This window comes from Panthera leo, chromosome D4 (assembly GCF_018350215.1).
Source record: "Panthera leo isolate Ple1 chromosome D4, P.leo_Ple1_pat1.1, whole genome shotgun sequence".
NCBI classification, from domain to species: domain Eukaryota; kingdom Metazoa; phylum Chordata; class Mammalia; order Carnivora; family Felidae; genus Panthera; species Panthera leo.
This window is the reverse complement of record NC_056691.1, coordinates 55168572-55190019: the sequence shown is the minus strand read 5'-3', so window position 1 is coordinate 55190019 and position 21448 is coordinate 55168572. Positions and strand designations below refer to the sequence as shown.

The following is a 21448-nucleotide window of genomic DNA, read 5'->3' as shown; positions in this document are numbered from 1 at the left end:
CACTGGGGGTCCTGGAACATATCCAAACTGTGTGGCAGGGTGGGGGCAGAGGTGGACACCCGCATTCTTCCGAAAACATGTTCCATCAGGTAGCTAGGAAAGTAGGTACTCTGCTGCAGCCTACAGATACAACTGGTATTTGTCTCCAGCACTTACAACTTAAAATACACGGCAGTAAAGTTTCCTTCAGTAGGGTAAGGATATTTGCCCTATTCCCCATTCAGTTGTTAAATTTGTATTTCTGGGGGCACCTGGGTGGCTCAGTTAAGTGTCCAACCCTTGATTTCCACTCAGGTCATGAGTTTCGTGGGTTTGAGCCCGTCAGCAACTGGGCTATCAGCACAGAGCCTGTTTGGCTCTCTCTGCCCTTTCCCCATTGGCTTCTCTCAAAATAAAAAAATAAATTTGTGACTCTGGATACATTGAAATCTGAGGATGGGATTTCAAGGCAACCTTTCTTTAAATCTCAGGTACAATTATCTTCTTCAGTTGCTTTTCAACTTGTACTAAGAGCCCTTCCTTCCTATGTAAGCAGCCTTGTTTAATTCTCTGAATTACTCTTATGAAGTACAGCCTATTATGGTTTCCATAATACACATGAAGAAAGGGACTTCCAGAGGTTCCCATACCTTGTTCATGGAGCACACACTGAAAGCCAGGTGCAATTCCAAAGCTCAATTTCTTTATTCTTTGAATCTGGCTGTTAGCTGCTTCTCTTTAGGTCTGGGAACAGGCAAAGAATGCGTGAATTGTGTCTCCACAATCCATTACAATTTATTTATTTACCTAACCCAGCCACAGGAAGTGAGATGAGTAAAAGAGCATTGACTGACAACTGGGACTGCAGTTTTTACCGTTAACTTACTTGGGCCAGAGCAGTGGTTCTGTCATCCAGTAAATAAATCAAAGGTAAATTTTCAGGTCCTGTCCCTGACCTATGGAATCTGCAGTCGTGGCACTGGGGCTCATCAACCTTGCTGTTTTGAGATCCAGAACACTAGAGGGCAGTTTCTCCACTCCTAAAACGGATGTTTTGATTCTTGTTCTGCCTCACAAGGTTGTAGATATAATCCAGTTAAGTGATAACTGTTCAGGACTTAAGAAGCCCTTGAAAGAGCATCTTTATTTTGCTGTAGCTTGTTAGGTTTCATTCACTGTATTTTTACAACCTACACATTTTTCCTATATTATTTCAAAAAAGATATTGTGATGAAGTGTACATCTAAGCTGGGAAGCTCCCTGGTCTGAGCCTCAAACTTCTAACTGCAGTGTCAAAGGCTGCCATTATTGGACTTTCTCTTACCAATGCATTACCCTAGATGGTTAATAGGACTATGTCCCTATGTTGGTAGTGTTGAACTTTAGCTGTTGATAAACATCTTGGTGCTTAAGCTACTACACCCAGCTCCATGATGTTAAAATCCTGGCGTGGGGTGGGGGTGGGGCTCACATGTTTTTAAGTTTCCCAGGTAACTAAGTGTAGCCAAGGTTGAGAAGCAGTACCATATGCAGAAAAAGACCTGATGCTAATTTCACATACAGGAAGATCTGCCACCATGTTCCATTAGCACCCTCATGGGACATTCTTATTCCCTACAAGTATGAGTGGATGGGGAAGGCATCAGAGCAAGCATTAGTGCTAGGGCCAGGAACTCCACTTGGGTGGATGCACATGCATTCCTGTAGCAGACTTGGTCAGAGTTGTAAGAGATGACCTTGGTCCAAGTTCTCAGGGGCAGCTTTTAGACTACAAACTGTTTCTGCCTTTCCTGGTTAACTATTTCCTTTTCAGATTTCTATTTTTCTTTTATTTTTATACTGTATAATTCAGTAGCATTACATTAGTAACATTCACAACCTTGTAGAACCATCACTGTTTCATCTAAAACTTTATCACAACCAATTAAGCATTAACCATTCATTCCTCTTCCCCCTAGCCCTTGGTAACTGGTCTATGAATTTGCCTTGATAGGTCATTTAAGTACACATACACATACAATAATTTGTCCTCTCACACACGTACCATCACATTTTGTCCATTAGTTGGGTATGGGTTTGCTCCCCCTTTGGCTACTGTGAATTTTACAAACAACACTGGCAACAAGTATCTCACTTAGCCAAGGAGTCAATTACTAACTGTAGGCTTTTTGAGAAACTGCTCAACTTTTCTATAAGAGATGCACCATTTTACATTCCTACCAGTGAGGTACTGGGTCCCAATTTCTCCACGTTTTCACCTATTTTCATTTTGGATTAGTAGGTGTGAAGTAGTATTTCACTGTGGTTGTAATTTATAGTTGCCCTCAATGACTGATGTTAAACATGAGGATTTCAATTTTTTAAGATGTTATATGTATTACAACTCAGGGTTCTTTGGAGAAATTTAAGATTTCTGGTCATACTTTGTTGTGTTTTCCTGCGTACCTGGCATCATACCCAAACAGAAGGGTAGCTGTATGGTACTAAAAATGACAATTTAAAAATAACAGGTTATTAATTATTTCACTATGACAAACACTGGAAGTGTGAAAACTATGTTTTAGTTTCTCCTTTTTAACTCAAATGTGCTCTATGAGGGAAACTTCGATGTGGGCCACTTCTGGAGAAATGTTTAACCTTACTGATTACAGGAGATGCAGCACAATCAGGATAAATGGGTAAAAACTTTCACATTTTCACACTAGTGTTTGCAAAGTTTTTAAAAACCCTTTTGGCTCATTACTTACCCCTCACCCACTTTCACTCCCCACCCTTGTTTAACATTCAACTATAGTTAAGTACCATTTTCAATTACCCATTTAACTAGTTAAATGACAAATTACCTATCTTAATTAGTGAAAAGCCAATGCTTTTAATCTAGGGGAAAAAAAAGCCTGTAGTGACACACTGGAAATGCTTTGTAATCAGTATATTAAGGAGACATTCATACATTTCAAGAATTGCTTAATTCTGATATCCAGATTTAAGCTTGTGAACATGACTTTTAAACATACAATTAAAGCTATTCATCATAATTTGCTATACTACCAACATTAAATTACAGTTACTTCGGAGCGTAAGTTAAATTGTTTAAAGTAAGCCTGTAACATACCTAAAACACCTTCCTAGCTCATACATGCAAATTTACTTTTCTGTGTAAATATCTCTTCACTCTAAGTTACCCTGCTCCCGAAGTCACTACTCTGAAGCTTATCATGGTCCAAAGAGAAGGAAAAAAAGTGTAACCAGGACTGGTGTGTGTGTGTATATATATATATATATATATATATATATATTAAATATATATATATTAAAAAAAAAAGATGGCACAGCAGAAGGGAATGCAATTCTACAAGTGCAAGTCCTCAAACAGCAGATTATGATAAACCCCTTCTTTAGAAAGGTATCCTTTCCACCACTGATACCACAGGCCAAATTACACAGCATGCCATCTTTAAGTAACAGTTGAGGCAACAGAATAAATGCAGAAGCATCACAATGAATCCCACTTAATAGAACTACAGACCAACACTTGTCTACAAATTCTTTTTCTGATTGCCAATTAAACAAGTTTTAACTTCATAGCTTAACAATTAAGGGTCATACACTGAAGTCAATACATTTACCTAGCATTTTCAGTCTAAACTAGTTCATGTACATAGAGCTGAAATCAATTACAAGGTCGGGCCTCTAACAAATGCTAGGGGAGATTTTTTAAAAGTAGTTTTTACAAGTATTAAACTTATCTTGCACACTGAATTCATCATACATACAGGGCAAAGTCAGAGCTTTTATATTTTTTATTCTTCATTTAACTTTTAAAACACTACTATAGTTGAATATTAAAACAAAAACAATAATAGCAAGTAGTGAGCTATGATTATAGTCCTTCATTCGTTCACTACTGCATATAAAATGCCAGCAGTGTTCTTCACTGGCCCCATTAAGAGGTCTGACACTGAACACCTCCCCTAGGGTGATGTTCATCATCCTCATACGCTTCTCCATTGTAATGGCGCCTTCTTTCCTGATTTGGATCAAAGTCCACCAGTTCTACCTGGTCCATTTCATCAGTCTCTTCTACTTCCTTCCTCTCAGGTAGGAGCTTTTCCAGCAAAGACAGTTTATCAGGAGAGAGAAAGCCATTCTCAGGGAAGTTTACCTATAAAAAGAAATCTCCACTGTAAGTTCCATTTGATTTACTTAACCAAGTAGCTCCTTAGACATATTACCATTGACCCATTTTCCCCAGAAAAACACTTGAGAACATTATCTTTTGGTGAATCTGCCAATCCCAAGTTAGAACACATGTTCTAAAAGGCACAAAAACATCTAGCTAGTATAGCCTTAACTAGAATTTAAGGCATTAAAAAAAAAAAAAAACAAACCCTCATCGGAGTAAAACTGCACTGTGATGATTATGGTTCTATTCAGCCAATGTAAGAACCCACACTAAAACATACTAATTCCTTGTAACAGAATTTAAACAAAGCTATTCATCTTCACAAAAGCAGTCCTTCTTTTCCCAAAAATGTTTTTTAAATTTCTTAAAAAGTATACTTTTGAGACAGAGCATGAGTAGGGGAGGGGCAGAGAGACAGGGAGACAGAATCTGAAGCAGGCTTCAGGCTGAGCTGTCAGCAGAGCCCAATATGGGGCTCAACCAATGAACCGCGACATCATGACCTGAGCTGAAGTCGGACACTTAACCGACCAAGCCACCCAGGCAACCCCAAAAATGTTTTTAAGAAAAGCTGTATTTGTTGGTCAAGGGCCAATTTAAGATTGAAAAAAAAATGGTTGGGGGTTGCTTTATGAACCATCCTATTAACCAAGTACTGTAGTATTTTGCCAAAAACTCACAATAGCTAAGTACTTCTGCTGAACTAAATATAAGATCCTAATTATAGCCTTGTGTTAGCTCATTTCTTCCCGAACAAGAGACTATAATGTGCTTTACCATCCAGAAATGTAATGGTTATATTTTAATAAGCTAATCATTGTCAAGTATTCCCAGGCTACTTTATAGCTTACCTTAAATTCGATGATTAGGCGACCCTTTTCGTATGGTCTACGATAAATTGGCATGCCTTCATTCAGCACACACTTGATATCTCCATGCTTGACAATCTGACCTAAAAACATAGAAGCCAAGTTTTATTAAATACAGTCACATTTTTATGAGGTGGGGAAAATAAAGAGGAATGTCCTAGCTCACTGACAGGAATAAATATATGTGAAGCAATCCAATTACCTTTCAGTTTTTAGGGGCTTCCTTAAGAAACCCAATTACCATACAATTTCAGCTCAGCTCACGGGAGAGACTTAATTGAACAAGTAATTATACTAGTTTTCTCAGTGCCTATATACTAGCTAGCAGCAGACCGCGAAAATACTGTAACAGACAAGCTCATCTAAGTTATCATACCTGGATGAGAGGTAATGACAATGGTTCTGTTGTCTAGAGTAGATATTGGCTTTTGAAAGCCGCACAGTGCTTCAACCAGCTGTATGTCCATACACATGAAAAGATCCTCTCCTCGCCTGTTATCAACATAAATATGACATACACTCAATTCTCTCAAATCACCAGTGATTAGAAGTACCACAACAGGCAAATCCGTTTTCTTAACAGCAAGCAAGGGTATCTTTCACAAAAAAGTCCTCTCTCCCAATTCTCAAAACAGCTGTGATCTAGAAACAGCAAATATATGAACCCTGCCAACCATTTCCTGGATAAGACTTTAGAATCTTTCCACTCATTCTAGGTAGCCTCTACTACTTACCAAACCCATTACCTAATTTTAAATCTGGTTTCTTAACAAGGGGGAAAAAATTTTCCCACAACTGCAGCTAAAAAAAAAAAAAAAAGTGCTGATATTAAGAAGGAAAGGACATAGTGTGAGGCAGAACAGACTCCCAACTGGGTCCTGGATTTAGGTTCTGTGAAATTAAATAATGGGGATGACCAATTCCAAATGATAAAAGAACTTTTTACTGACCTACATGAATTACTAATATAGTGCTTTGCATATTATGAAATACCTTTTGTATTTTGTATAGCCCACTTCCTCCTTGGGCTTAGACTTTCTTTTCCAGTTCATATTAGTAAAATAACTTATCCACAGAGTACTCTCCAAATAAAACTTGTAGATTCAGGGGTGCCTGGGTGGCTCCGTTGGTTAAGCATCTGACTCTTGATTTCAGCTCAGGTCAACAGTTCCTGAGTTCGAGCCCCACATCGGGCTCTGTGGGGACAGCACAGACCCTGCTTAGGATTGTTTCCCCCTCTCTCTCAAAAGCAAGCATTAAACAAACAAAAACAAAACTAGTAGATTCACCTCAAATGACCCTATCAAAATCCTGACTTTGATAGCATTTCCCATTATTTAAGACACTTATAGGAATGTTCTTTTTCACTAACTCAAAACCAGTTCCTTCAGATGTCATTCCCAACAGATTTACAGGATCCCTACTCTCGTCCAAAGCTTTAAATTAGCAATAGCTATATATTTAACACATGGGTTAACAAATCCTTGTTCTTAACTGTAAGATCATAAACAGTATCATTTCACAGCAACAGACCTCAATTTATATACTAATTTAGTTTTCTACAGAGAAGTTTCTATACATTTATTTACAATTAAAAGCAACTCAACTTATCACAAACTCTGGACTAAAAGGGGCAAAAGGTTTAGGTCATTTCAAATTAACTGCTTACACAAAGACTATTTATATTCATACAAAACACTTCTTTAAAAAAAGCATATCCTTTAGGTAACGATTTACCTAAATTTACCCAAAAACCAAAATCTGATCTTTTTTTGTTTGTAGCCTACTGAAACAATGGCTGACAGCCTTTTAGAAAAGGTATCACATATAACCTAACTCTACTACACTTTTCTACAGTATTTCCAGTAAGTTTTTAGAGTAATGAAAAGCACATTTAAAAAAAATGCAATTTGTCAGTTTGAGTAATTGGTAAGTTTTTACCTAGTAAAAACAGCATGGTCCTTCTGATCTAAAACAATGATAATATCTCCTGGTTCCAGTCCAGGTTCTTGGTCTCCTTCACCATGGAATGTTATCTTCTGGCCATCTTTCATGCCTAAAAACAAAAGATTAGTTTTACACTCTTATTTAACATCCAACCAATGTCAGAATCTTTATTAAGAAATTGGTGCATGTTTGTGTATGCCTGGAAAAAAATGCTCAAAGTCTTTGTGGATGCTAAATTTACCGAAATGACTAAGAATGCCCACATGATTCAATCAGGCCAATTTCTTACTGAAGAAAGTGATCATAGGGGAGAACACCAACCATAGACGCAAACCCACGTGAGGCTCCAAATCTCAGAGCTGCTATTTACTGCTAGCTGGATTACCCTGGGGAAGCAAGTTGCATAACATTCCAAAATACCAACTTTCCCAGACACCTACCTCATCAGGACTGTTTCGAGGATTAAATAAAAAAGCCCATGCTGCCACCAAATCAGTTAACTGGCAAACATAACCATAACAATTAACAATAAACATTACTTATATCCAGCTTGTCTCCTGAACCAATCACTGAGGGGACCCAAACAAGAGCCACTGTTTTACATATTATGAAAGATATGAAACCTCTATTATGTAGCCAAAACTGTAATGAATATCCATCAAACTAGATCCAGCAGATCATTTCATGACTAATCCTTCATGTATTATAGTACCTTCACCCATGTTCCCCCCTCCATTTAAAAAAAATTCTTTTCAGTGCTTATTTTTGAGACAGAACATGAGCAGGGGAGGGGGCAGAGAGAGAGGGAGACACAGAATCTGAAGCAGGCTCCTGGCTCTGAGCTGTCAGCAGAGCCAGATGCGGGGAAATGGGGCTTGAACTCACGACTCGAACCGTAAGAGATCATGACCTGAAGGAAAATGGATGCTTAACTGACTGAGCCACTCAGACACCCTTCCCCCAATCCCTTTTTGAAGCAAAATCTAAATGCGTGAGGATGTATCTCTAAAAAACTAAGAACTTAAACCACAATACCAGTATTACATAGGAGAAAACGAACAGTTTGTCTTTATTCTTGAGGCCAAGTTGCTGTCTTGTTACAGCAGTGAAGCAATTCAACTGTACTTGGTTTTGCTCGATGTTCCACTACTGTAAAAAGCATGGATAAAAGCAGCAAATATGGCTTCACTTACAACTAATGCTCTCCTAAAAACACTGTTGGTAGCAAAAGGGATGTTCTATCAAAGCAAAAAAATCCAAACCTGACTACACATGGACCAACTGAGAGAGGGAAAAAAAGTGAAAGGAGGGCAGTACCATAAATCACACAAAAGAACATTACAGAGGCTTAAGTTAATGCAGATTTACGTAGTAATATGCAATGAGGTTCATATCGACAATTCCGTATTAGTATGCACATTATGTAATAGTTTCATTTTAAATTAGCCATGTCTGAAAGACATTGCTACATGTTCATAAGTTCTTATTTACCAGTTAAAACATGTTCATTAGCTTAGAACAATTTCAAGAAAATAGGAGACCCCCTGAATTCTTCACCTAAACCCCCCCATCCTTAAAAGAAGGCACATCCTGGAGTGCCTGGCTGGTTCAGTCAGTGGAACCCATGACTCAATCTTAGGGTTGTCAAGTTTGAGCCCCACTGGTAAGTGTAGAGAATACTTAAAATCTTTACAAAAAAAGAAAAAAAAAAGGCATATCCTTTAATCTAGCAGTTCCCAAAGAAATAGTTATTTCAGTTACAAGTGGAAGATCTAATGATTTAATAGAAGAAAATTAAGTTTAGAACATTATTCAATCATTTGCTGATATCAGTGTTCTATCAAAATAAGAAAGTGACTCAGAACTCACCTTTGTCAATATGAACTTCTAGAATCTTCTTTTCTCGAACTATCTTCCTTCCATTGCAGCTTTTACATCTATCTTTAGGACTGATCCGTTCCCCATGGCCCTGGCACTCCATGCACACAGATTGAATTTGCTGAACCATTCCAGGTCCTATCTGATGAATTCTTATTTGCATTCCAGTACCTCGGCAATTGGGACAACATTCTACCGCTCCTTTCTTACCACCTCGGCCTAAACAGTTTAAAAAGAAATGTTGGAATTTAGTATTGGATATGATGAATGTTTTAATATTAATCAAAGTTCTTAAACACTACATTCAGTTTCCAAGGTTTGATGGAATGCTGTCCTAAAAATCTACGATTCAGCCTTTTTATATTTCACAAAATATAGCCACCACCAGCTTCAGTTAATAGATAACATTTTTATTGTCTTTCCAAAGAACCATTTCAGATTTTTAAATTTTTTTTAATGTTTATTTATTTTTGAGATAGAGACAGAACATGAATGGGGGAGGGTCAGAGAGAGAGGGAGACACAGAATCTGAAGCAGGCTCCAGGCTCCGAGCTGTCAGCACAGAGCCCGATGTGGGGCTCGAACTCACAGACCGTGAGATCATGACCTGAGCCGAAGTAGGACGCTTAACCCACTGAGCCACCCAGGTGCCCCCAGATTTTTGTTTTAAACATGTGCTCCCAAAGCACAATTTTTAGGAATACTTTATCTGTGAGATGAGAACATTTTAAAGCATGTATTCTCTTTAGAAAATACCTTTATTTCAAACAAGTAACTTAAGATTACATGTTCTCACCCAGAAACTGGTCTAAACAGTTAAGTGTCCAAAAAAGAAGACACTGTTTAAACCATTATTACAAATCAGGGAAGCCATTAGAATGACATAAGAGTTTTAAAGAGAACAGAAGTGTTCAACTCTGAATAATGTTGAGGAAAAAAAAGACACCACAAATTAGATTGATCCCAACTGTATTTAAAACATACAAGGGGCCCCTGAGTGGCTTAGTTGGTTAAGGTCCAACTTCAGCTCAGGTCATGATCTCATGTTTCATGAGTTCAAGCCCCACATCAGGCTCTGTGCTGTCACAGCAGAGCCTGCTTCGGATCCTGTCTCCCTTTCTCCTTGCACCCCTCCCATCCATAATAAACGTTAAAAAAAAAAAATGGAATAAAACACACACGTGGAAAAAGGTGGTGGATTCAGGAGGTTTTCTTCATACTCGTACTCTCCAAGATTTAGGTAGAGTACTGTCAGTTTTATTTATCTAGAAGAGCTTTGGTCTCATTTTCACTTATAGTAAAGGTGTGAAAAGACCATACCTTCACATTTGTCACAAATCACATTCTTTTGCAGAGCTAGTTTTCTTGTTGCACCATTATATAAATCTTCTAAGGTTACAGAGAGCTGATGCACAACATTTTTACCTAGAATGAATGACAGCTCGTTAAAAATCGAAGACATTTCTTATGTTTGTGTTCATTGCACTTTAAAAATAGTAAAGAATAATGAAAGACTAGTCTCACAGGACACATCTGTTGAGCACCTATCACATACATAGAAGTTGGCCACATTATCACACGTGATCCACGAACTATGATGTAATTTCAGTTGAGGAAAACTGGGTGATATTGAATAATCTGCCCGAGGACATATATGTGGCCATCCTATAAACCATGCTAATCAAAAACCTCAACTGCAAAATCACTTGGGAAATCGATGTTATTTAAATAGGTTTCACAATAAATTAATCCAAACTGCATTTCTGTCCTAATATACTCTAAACCTTTCACTTAGTATTGTATTGAACATGGCCAACCATTTCTTCATCCAAAAATCCTTCAGCACAGAGTTCCAACTAAACAAAATTCGCCAGGAAAGCAGACATATTTATTCAGTCTCTACAGAAGGCTATTAATTTCCACTTCTTTCTGAAGCGTGGCATATTTACTTTTGGGGCAACAGTAAAGACTGTATTTCTCATACAGTCCTATTCAATACACCTACAACAATAGAAACGTTTTATATCCATGATATCTAATACAGTAGCCACTAATCACATGTAGCTATTTAGCACCTAAGAATGGCTACTATACAGAAATTTATTTAAATGTGGCCAGTGGCTATAAAGCAGTGCCATATCTCACCTCAAAATGTGAAACGGAAAATAGAGATTGCATAAGGATACAAAGGCTACAAAGAAGTCACTTGCCAATAGTTAATAAGTTCCTAGCTAATGATTCTTCCACAATGACTTTTATCCACCAGGAATGAGTACTGCCTTAAGCCTCAGTGAAAAACCTCCCTCACTCTTATCTGCAGAGCATGCCTAAAGAGTATTATTAGTTTCCAATGAAGCACCATTAACTGCATCCTTTAACTCCTAGCTCCACCTTTGGTTCTGTGTCAAATACAGGTCCATGTAGTTGATTCTGGCATGCTAAAAACTGCCCTTCTTTACCTTTATAGATTTGAGACTACAGAGAAGGGAGAGCAAACAATTCCTGAAGTGTGACTTATCCTCCAGTTTCATGACCAAAAAACCTTTTAATGGGAGTCAGACTTTGCTAGTCCATTCCTTAAAAAAATTAAAAAATCAAAACAAAACAAAAAAAACCCAGCTGTTTTTCTGTGGGACAAATCATCCTAAGTAATTAACTTTGATTACAAATTGTTTTAAGTTCCTTAACTACATTTTTGTTAAATGTTAGGGGTACATATTTTAAAATATTTTAAATTGAAGCGAGATTAAACAGACTGTAAGCTTCTGGGAGATAATAAAAGCTAATCCTGACTCTGATGCCTTGCTACATATGACCCTGAGGAAATTTTAAATTTCTGAATTTTAACTCACTTTTAACAAGGCCACCACCTCCAACTGGGCTGGAGGGTGGGGGAGGGGTCAAATATCTCTAAAAAGGGTTTTGAATACTATGTTCCTATACTCTATTCCTTTACCTAAGGGTTGCTAACCTTCCAAATGTCATACATATTGGAGAACTTTACAAGCACTTGTTACAACTTGATTGACTTAGCTGTTTTTGGTTACATCTCACTTTAAAAAATTACATCAAAGTGGCACTTTGTCAGTTTGCAACTTTATACCAACATGTAAACAAGCATTTCAAACAGGTGATTTCTCAACAATTTACTTTCACAAAGGGCTACTTTAATTTGCTGCATGTGGACTAGGTTATTCTTACCTCTCCTCTCTCTCTGCATCCTTCCTCCTCCTCCAAAAAACATATCAAAGATGTCCATGGGGGAGCCAAAACCACCACCTGCTCCACCTTCTTTAATTGCCTGTTCTCCTCCTTTGTCATATAATTCCCTTTTCTTCGCATCAGAGAGCACTTCATAAGCTTGAGAAATCTGTTTAAACTGTTTGAGAAAGAAAATTTCCCTTCAGAAAAAAAGTGTTGCAAAAACAATCACTGTATTACACATACTCATTGTCAGACTGCAATGGAAATAGTATATACCTGGCAAAGAATTACACAGCTACATTTAAGACTGAACACGTAAGAGAAAAAAAAGTAGGAGTACATCACTTGCCTTCTCTCCTTCATTTGGATTCTTGTCAGGGTGGTACTTCAAAGCCAATTTCCTGTAAGCCTTTTTCAATTCTTCCTGGGTGGCATTGGGTTTGACCCCCAAAACATCATAGTAAGTAGTTTCTTTCACCATTTTCTACAGCCTGAAATAAAATGCGATTTTAACTTTCAACTATTAATTTTAATTAGGAAAAGTCAGAATTAAGGCAGAGAAATCTTCCCTTTCCCAAATCTGATAGAACACTACCTTCCCTAAACTTCAGAGAAGGTAACAAATCCTTTGGTAATTCAGCGATAAATTCTTACTAAATGTCGGCTAGTAATTATCAGGGAATAATTCACAGGCCTTTCTCTGTAGCAGCTGGTCCCCACTCTCCCACAGGAAAGCTCCATACTTAACGCCACTATTATCCGGATTCTTCCTGTTTCTCTTTCCCAGTATGACAGCAGTAATCAAAAAGAGCACCAATAGGCTCAGTTCTTACGTTATCCTTATCTTCCGGTAAATCGGATAAGCCCTACACTCCCTAGATAAAAAAACATTTGGACACGGGGGAGGAGGGAAAGGAGTGGTTTATGAAACTGATTTTAAGCCACCACAAAGCAGGCTCTCCCCCCGGCAACCTTAAGGGTGTTTCTCAATCAAAGAACTTATAGCATCTCTACTTTCACTACCGAACACCTCTCGCCCCCACGAGTCAGCGTAGTTTCCATGGTGTTAGGTTGCCCCCTACGTTAGGTGCAGACCGTTACGGTTTTCTTCCTCCCACCTGGGACCGAAGGGGTGGGAGAACCCCAGCCAGCCCTCAACAAAGAGGAGCTCGGAGAAGCCACCGCAGCCTCCGCCCCGCTCCCTCCGCAGCCCCTCGCCCCCTGGCTCCTTCCGCGCGTGCGCGAATGGTCGCCCACCCCCAGCAAGCCGGAGCAGAGGGGACGCGGGGACGCGGGGGCGCGCACGGAAGGGGGGTCGATTGGAAAGCTGAGGGCTCCAAGTCCTTGGGGACCTCGGGCTAAATAGAGTGGAAAATGCTTCAGGAAACATCTCGAGCCCACTCACCGCGTGCGGAGGACTGCTGCGGCAACACACCAGCCCTCCCAAAAAGAAAATCGTGAATACAGGAACCGACAACCCTCCCGCCCACGCGGAGTCAACCGCCTCCGACCGCGGCTCCATCCGGCTTCCCCGTGCTGACAATGGCGCCGGCCTTGGGACGAGAGGAAGCGCGAGAGCTGAAACTCACCGGTGAGGGGGCCGAGGCCGGTGTGGGGGAGCGGGAAGGAGCGCGTTGCTGGGCGCAGCTCGGGCAGCCGCCGCTCCTCCGCTTTTCAGCGAGCGTTCTGGAAAGTTCCGCCCGGCGCGCCGCAGCCCTCGTCTTTTGTAGCCGAGTCCTGGCGCGTCACTCGACGGAAGTCCCGCCCCTTTCGCCGCTGCCACCGCCCCGCGGTTACCTAGGCAACGGCGCGGGGGCGCTCGGACTGGGAGGAGCTGTGCCGAAGGGCCTTGTGGGGGTGGGCGCAAGCCTTGGTTCCTGGAGCTCGTGGAACTTTCTGGAGTTCCTTCCTCCACCCAGTGGGCCGGGGAGCGCGGAAGTCTTGGGCGGGAGCGGGGATTGCTTAGGAGCGGTGCAGTACCCGGCCAATTCCGGAATCCCAAATGCGCGGGGCCGTGGCTGCGGCCTGTGATGGCGTGGAGGGCTTGGGAACAGAGCCCCGTGAGGGAGCGGAGTTCGGAACGAGAACCTCTCAGAACAAAGCCCTCCCTTCCTCCTCCCCGCCGGCCCCTCTTTTGCCTCTTTGGGCGTCTCTAACTGGCTTTGTTCCTCAGCCTTGAGATTCTGGAAGCCCGCTGGGGAAGAAATGCCGAGCAAAGGGGTTTGGGCTTGTTTTGGGCAACCTCACAGGCCTTGGATCTTGCTCCTTTTTACGCGTAGCCCGTGGCCTTGTAATCCATCAAGTTGCAAGTGGGAGGAGTTCTTTGTGAAAGTCCTGTCTCCTGTACACATGTTATTTGCCTTGGCCCTGGCTGTGTCCTACACGTTGGACACAGGGAAATGTTGGAAATGCCTTGGTGCAAACTTAGGGCCTTGGACTCCTGGCCTGGCATTCACCCTGTTGGCTAGAGAGGGGCAGCAAGCGTGGCTAACAAGTCGTTTTAATTGACCTAAATTTTAAGCCCTACCAGTCTGTAAACTTGCGTTTACAGTCTGTAGAGTGAGTATATGCGCTTTCAAATGAGTCCGGGGGCATAATGGAAAACGGAGTCTGTTATATTCAGTAATCCCAAACATCGGAGTATCTACAACCAAAGAAGATGGAGATGCAAAGATGAAACCTGGTTCATGTTGCGTAGACTTTAGTGGGGAACCAGACATGTCAATGGACTTAAGGGAACCACAAAATAGAGGTCAGCAGGGGAGAGACTCCTATATCAAATCTGATGGAACAGGGAAAGCGTCCATGGGAAAGTAGCAGTTGAGCTGAGTTTTAAAGAAGGGAGAAGAGCTTTCCCAGCAAAGGACAAAGCACAAGGGAAGGCTAAGGGGTGAAAGAATGTGATGCTTCTTGGAAATTGCAAGTAATTGGATACTGCCAGAGCTAAGGTTGCTGGTGGCCGGAGGCTAGTCTTCAGAGCTATTTGGGGGAACACCCTTTTGATGTATCTTGCTAAGCTGAGGATTTTGAACTTGACTCTGGAGGCCTCCTGATAAGCACCTTTTCAGACTTAATAACTCTTTTGTTTAAACTGGGCACCCAGTCACACCAAACTATCTGCTGTTTTCCAAAAACGCTTTACTTCTCTGTGCTTTTGCTCTGGCTGACAAGACCTAACCTTTTTTTTTTTTTTTTTTTTTTAATGTTTCTCTTTGAGAGAGAGACCCAGAGCATGAGTGGGGGAGGGGCGGGGGGGGGGGGGAGACACCGAATCTGAAGCAGGCTCTAGGCTCTGAGCTGTCAGCACAGAGCCCCCCGCAGGGCACAAACCCACAAACCATGAGATCATGACCTGAGCCCATGTCAGATGCTTAACTGAGCCACCCAGGTGCCCCTGACAAGACCTAATCTTTAGGTCTTGTCATTACCTTCTCGACTTATCAGCTCTGGTATAAACTTTTTTATTTTAACCAACACTTATTAAAAGTCTAATACTGCCAGGCAGAGTACTAGGGTTTGGTAATATAAAGATCATTTAAATTCTGTTCCCTGCCTTCAAGAACCTCATCACACAAAAAAGGACGAATTGTGTTCTAAATGCCAGTAAAGGAGTATTGAGGTGCTGAACTTTGCACCATGCAGATGGGTATCCCAGATCAAGAGACCAGCAAGTGTAAAAATATGAACAATTAATAGAGAACAGTAACAATAAATTTTGTTCATATGTTTTGAGGTGTTTTCGTTCTAAAATTCCGACTTTACCATGGCATAAACTATGCGTTTGTCAATCTAACATTGGTTAAGCATATAAGTATAATATATATGTTAAATCACTTTGAGTTTCCCCAATAAATAGTACTAAGTCTAGTGTTTCTTAAATATTACTGTATTTAGTGTTTCCTTTAGCCTCAGGAATTCAGTTGAAATTCCCACAACTTTGAGAAAGATGGAAGTCAACGTAAGGCTATAAAATGTGATATTGAAAATTCTTCTAAAACCTGCAAGCGAAGTGAGCTAAATTCTTTATTAAGAATAAAATAGGGGGCCCTGGGTGGCTCAGTCGGTTGAGCGTCTGACTTTGGCTCAGGTCATGATCTCACAGTTCATGAGTTTGAGCCCCGCGTCAGGCTCTGTGCTGACAGCTCAGAGCCTGGAGCCTGCTTCAGATTCTGTGTCTCCCTCTCTCTCTGCCCCTGTTCTGCTCTTCCCCCCCTCATGCTCTGTCTCTCTTTCCTTCAAAAATAAATAAAAACATTTAAAAAAATTAAAAAAAAAAGGGGGTATAAAAGTTGGTTTTAAGAGAAGGAAAACTATGTGCTTGTTTGCTTGTATGTGTATAGAATATTTCTCAAGGATATCCCAAAACTTGTAATATGGTTGCCTTTGGGGAGAGAAGAATGGGAGGGAGATATTTCACAATCTATCATTTTGTAACTTTGGAATGTTTATTTGTAGTATTTATTTAAAAAATTAAACTTAAGGGGTGCCTGGGTGGCTTAGTCGGTTAAGTGTCCAACTCTTGATTTTGGCTCAGGCCATGATCTCATAGTTTTGTGAGTTTGAGCCCCATGTCCATGCAGAGCCTGCTTGGGATTTTCTATTTTTTTTTTCTCTCTCTCTGCCCCTCCACTGCTTGAGTTTTGTCTCTCAAAATAAATAAATAAACTTAAAAAAATTTAAAAAGTGTAAAATTCTCTCCTGTCAACTGAAGCTTTGAACTAGTAATTTGTCACCCCAGTAGCAAAGTTGGGTAATTCTTGGTAGCCTTAAAACTGTAGTCACATGTGTTCTAATATTTTTCCTTCATAGAAACTTAATGATGCTAAAAATATGTCCTGCGGCATCTGGTGTCTCATTCGGTTAAGTGTTTGACTCTTGGTGTCAGTTCAGATCATGATCTCGAGGTTTGTGAGTTTGAGCCCCTCATTGGGTTCTGAGCTGACAGTGCAGAGTCCGCTTGTGGTTCTCTCTGTCTCCTCTCTCTGCTCCTCCCCTGCTCATGTGCTCTGTTTCTCTTTCTCTCTCAAAATAAATAAACTTTAAAAAATTGATAAAAAAATAAAAATATGTCTTCATGAAAAATCTAGCTTTTCAGTAAAAGAACTCAGCACTTTTAAGCATTCTTATTTACATAAAATAATATGAAAAGATTAGCAGTAAGTTAGTATGTGAGTTTTTTTGGTAAAGATATGGTATATCATACATGCTATTTGCAACTTGTACTTTTCACTTAATTTATTGTCATCGTGTCAGAATAAATAATTAATTTTTAAAAATGTTTTTTGAGAGAACATGTGTGCACACATTCGCATGCAATCGGGGGGAGGGACAGAAGGAGAAGGAGGGAGACAGTCTTAAGCAGGCTCCATGCTGAGTGAGGAGCCCAATGCAGGGCTCCATCTCACAGCCATCAGACCATGACCTGAGCAGTAATGGAGTCAGACGCTTAACTGACTGAGCCACCCAGGAGTCCCTTACCTTGTTATTTTTATTTTATTTTATTTGTTTATTTTTTTTTTAAAGTTTATTTATTTTTGACAGAGACAGAGTGCAAGCATGAACAGGGGAGGGGCAGCGAGAGAGGGAGACACAGAATCCGAAGCAGGCTTCAGGCTCCGAGCTATCAGCACACAGCCCGATGCGGGGCTTGAACTCACGAATCATGAGATCGTGACCTGGGCCGAAGTTGGACGCTTAACTGACTGAGCCACCCAGGCGCCCCTTGTTATTTTCCATGACTTCTTAGTATATAGTATGCAGGCACTATAATTTAACTATTCCCCTACTGATAAACATTTTGGCAATTTCCAGTGTTTTATAAACAGTGCTGCTGAGAAATTCTCAAATATAGCTTTGGACACTCATGCCAGTATTGCTGTGAGATGGACATCTAGAATGGAAATTGGTGGGTCAACGTAAATGCAGGTTTAAAATTGTAATAAGTAAGTACGCTTTTCCTCTTTTGGTTTTTGCCTTTCTTTTCTTTCTCCCTCCCTCTCCCCACTCCTTCATTTGTTATGTTTAGGAAGCTTTCACCAATCCAACATTATAAATGTATTCTCCCAGGTTTTCTTCTAGTTCTTTCATGGTTCCGGTTTTTACACTTAAGTCTTCATTTTATCTGGAATTGATTTTGGTGTAAACTCTGGGGATTACTTATTTGTAAGTAACTGAATTTTATTTTTCTTCAAATGGTGAGCTAGTTTTTCTGTTTTTTTTTTTTTCCTTAATGTTTATTTTTGCAGGCACAAGTTGGGGGAGGGGCAGAGACAATCCCAAGTAGTCTCTGCACTTTTGGTGCAGAGGTTGATGTGGGGCTTGATCTTACAAACCGTGAGATCATGACCTGAGCCAAAATCAAGAGTCAGACACTTAACCACTTGAGCCACCCAGGCACCCCTTGATCATTTCTTCTTGAAGTTGTTACTAAACATTGTCTTTTTGTTGTTATCATGAATGGTCTCTTGTTTTACCATTATGATTTATTTCAGTGGGATGCTTCATAACTTTCCATAACCATGTGACCAGGATACAGGTATCCAAGGAGGTAGCTGGCGATAGCTAGAGGCATGGCAGAAGCCAAGTCATTAGGGCTTGAGCACTATGCTAGTAGTTTGAAATTCATCTTGAAAAAATACTGGAGGATCCTAGGGAGGATGGTGATATAACCTCTAAGATCTGACTTTTATCTATCTGAGTGCCTGTCAGGCACTGTGCTAAACTTTCCACAAATGTTGTCATATTTTAATCCTTACAGCAACCCCATTTTTATAGATGACTTGATCATATTTACATTTTAGAACAATCATTTGGGTGCTAATGTGAAAGAAGGATTCTTAGAAAACTTTTATGGTGAGAGAGAAGATGAGAAGTGTTGAGGCCTAAGTGATAGAAATGGAGAGAGAGAGAACTAGAAACAGAAACATAGAGGTGGAATCTGCAGGTCATGGTAACTAGAAGCAGAGATGAGGGAGAAGGAATCATGGCTGACTTCCAACTTTCTGGCCTGAGCAACAGGATGGTTGGGGGTGCCCTTCCTGTGATGGGGAGCCCAGAAAGAGGAGGAGGAGAAGGCTGTGGTGGGTCAGAATTGGGGAGGGTGAAGATGAGTCCAATTTTGGATGTGTAGAATTACTGCTATACTCTTTTTTTTTTTAAAGTTTATTTATTTATTTTAAGAGAGGGAGAGAGCAAGAGCGGGGAAGGGGCAGAGAGAGAGAGAGAGAGAGACAGAGAGAGTCCCAAACAGGCGCCATGCTGCCAGTGCACTGTGTGATCATGACCTGAGCCAAAATCAAGCGTTGGATGCTTAATGATTCAGCCACGCAGGTGCCCTTGCTGTACTTTTTTCTTTAGATTAAAAAAAGAAAATTTTTATTGGAAAACATAAAATAGAAAGTAAATCTCAGCTAAAATGCTGTTTCTTATGCTTGTATAAATTAATTTTTTTTTTTTTTTTTTTTGGAGAGAGAGAGAGAGTGAGTGTGTGTGAGCGGGAGAGGGGAAGAGGGAGACAGAGAGAGAGCAAATCTGCATGGAGCTCAACACAGGGCTAGATCTTACAAAGAATTGTGAGATCATGACCTGAGCTGAAATCAAGAGTTAAATTTCTTGATGGGGTCCCTGGGTGGCTCTGTCAGTTAAGCATCTCACTCTTGATATCTGTTCAGGTCATGAATCTCGCGGTTCATGGGTTCAAGCCCTGAATTGAGTTGATGGTGTGGAACCTGCTTGGGATTCTCTCCCTCTCTCTGCTCTTCCTTCCAGCCCCACCCCTGCACACATGTGTGCTTGTGTGCAAGCTCTCTCTCTCAAAAATAAACGTTAAAAAAACTGTCTTTAAAAAAAATTTCATGAAACATTTAGTTTTTGTTTTTGTTTATTTTTGGGGAGAGTGCAAGCAGGGAGGGGCAGAGAGAGGGGGACAGACGGTCTGAAGCAGTCTCTGTGCTGACAGGCTGACAGCAGTGCGCCTGATACGGGGCTGAAAGTCACTAACCACCAGATCATGACCTGAGCCGAAGTCGGACACTCAACCAACCAAGCCACCCAGGTGCCCAGAAACATTTAGTTTTTAATTGACTGTGGGGCCTAGTGGGGCTGGAAACATTTTTTTTTTTTTTTTTTTTTTTGAGGATCACCAATTTGTTCTTGTTCTCCTCTTACCTCTGTGACTATACATGGTTTAGTTTTAGTTTTCTTTATGAACTCTTCTTCTTTCTAACCCCTCACCTCCCCCCCCAGGTGTTAAGAAAATTTTTTTAATGTTTATTTATTTTTGAGAGAGAGAGAGATGAGTGCGAACAGGGAGGGGCAGAGAGAGAGGGAGACACAGAATCTGAAGCAGGCTCCAGGCTCTGAGCTGTCAGCACAGAGCCTGATGTGGACTCAAACCCATGCGTGAACTGACTGAACCACCCAGGTGCTCCCTACCCCCACCCCCATGTGTTATTTTTTAAATACACTTTTTATTTTAGAATAGTTGAGGATTTTCAGAAAAGTTGCAGGGATAGTACAGAGAATTCCTTTATACCTGGCATGCAGTTTTCCCTATTGTCAACATGTTAAAATGGTAGTCACAACTAATAACCAATACTGATACGTAATTAGTAACTAAAGCTCATTATTTGTTTGTTTGTTTTTTGAATTTCCTTAGTTGTTACTAAATGTCCCTTTCCTGTTCCAGGACCCCATCCAGGATACCACATTGCTTTTAGTCATCATGTCTCCTTAGGTCACTGTTTTTGTTTTTTAGTATTTATTTTTGAGAGAGAGAGAGAGCACAAGTAGGGGAGCGGCAGAGAGAGAGGGAGACAGAGAATCAAAGCAGGCTCTAGGCTCCAAGCTGTCAGCACAGAGACCGACGGGGAACTTGAACTCACAAATCGTTGAGATCATGACCTGAGCTGAAGTCAGACCCTTAACTGACTGAGCCACCCAGGTGCCTCTCCTTAAATCCCTCTTAATTGTTACTTTCTCAGATTTTTTTTTTTAATGTTTATTTTTGAGAGAGACAGATACAGAGTGTGAGCAGGGGAGGGACAGAGAGAAAGGGAGACAGAATCCGGAACAGGCTCCAGGCTCCAAGCTGTCAGCACAGAGCCTGACGCAGGGCTCCAACCCACAAACCGAGAGATCATGACCTGAGCCGAAGTCGGACGTCTAACCAATTGAGCTACCCAGGTGCCCCAGTTCTCAGATTTTTAAAATTTATTTTTCTTATTTTTGATGACCTTGACAGTTTATTTTTAATGTTTATTTTTCAGAGAGAGAGAGAGAGAGAGAAAGAGAGACAGAGCATGAGTGGGGGAGGGGCAGAGAGAGAGGGAGACACAGAATCCAAAGCAGGCTTCAGGCCCTGAGCTGTCAGCATAGAGCCCGATGTGAG

The 21448-nt window shown here is 40.7% G+C and overlaps 2 protein-coding genes across 3 annotated transcripts in view; one reads left to right on the top strand and one right to left on the bottom strand.

The window, feature by feature from the left end:
• Nucleotides 1-660: 660 nt before the first annotated feature.
• Nucleotides 661-13794, bottom strand: DNAJA1 (DnaJ heat shock protein family (Hsp40) member A1). 2 transcript variants are annotated; one of them, XM_042914138.1, is made up of 9 exons: nucleotides 13650-13794; nucleotides 12410-12551; nucleotides 12058-12235; nucleotides 10177-10281; nucleotides 8848-9075; nucleotides 6973-7087; nucleotides 5408-5523; nucleotides 5014-5114; nucleotides 661-4141 (listed from the first exon to the last, which is right to left on the bottom strand). In XM_042914138.1, the coding sequence occupies exons 2-9, from the start codon at nucleotides 12539-12541 to the stop codon at nucleotides 3923-3925; spliced, it is 1194 nt and encodes a 397-aa protein (XP_042770072.1). In that variant the 5' UTR covers nucleotides 12542-12551; nucleotides 13650-13794; the 3' UTR covers nucleotides 661-3922. The 2 variants fall into 2 exon arrangements, with proteins under 2 accessions (XP_042770072.1, XP_042770073.1); XM_042914139.1 differs by lacking the exon at nucleotides 13650-13794 and adding an exon at nucleotides 13466-13545.
• The window catches only part of APTX (aprataxin), a 75323-nt gene continuing 67127 nt past the window's right edge, over nucleotides 13253-21448 (top strand). Inside the window, exon 1 of the mRNA XM_042914143.1 lies at nucleotides 13253-13651. The gene's annotated coding sequence lies outside the window, so the exon portion shown is untranslated. The remainder of the gene's footprint in view (nucleotides 13652-21448) is intronic.

What these genes read in the sequence shown, in the direction of transcription:
- DNAJA1 (XM_042914138.1), bottom strand. Translation starts at nt 12,541, where the DNA reads ATGGTGAAAGAAACTACTTACTATGATGTTTTGGGGGTCAAACCCAAT. An exon ending in ATCCAAATGAAGGAGAGAAG is followed by an intron (nt 12,236 to 12,409) that starts GCAAGTGATGTA and finishes TTTCTCAAACAG; the next exon opens with TTTAAACAGATTTCTCAAGC. An exon ending in GCCTAATCATCGAATTTAAG is followed by an intron (nt 4,142 to 5,013) that starts GTAAGCTATAAA and finishes TTCTTTTTATAG; the next exon opens with GTAAACTTCCCTGAGAATGG.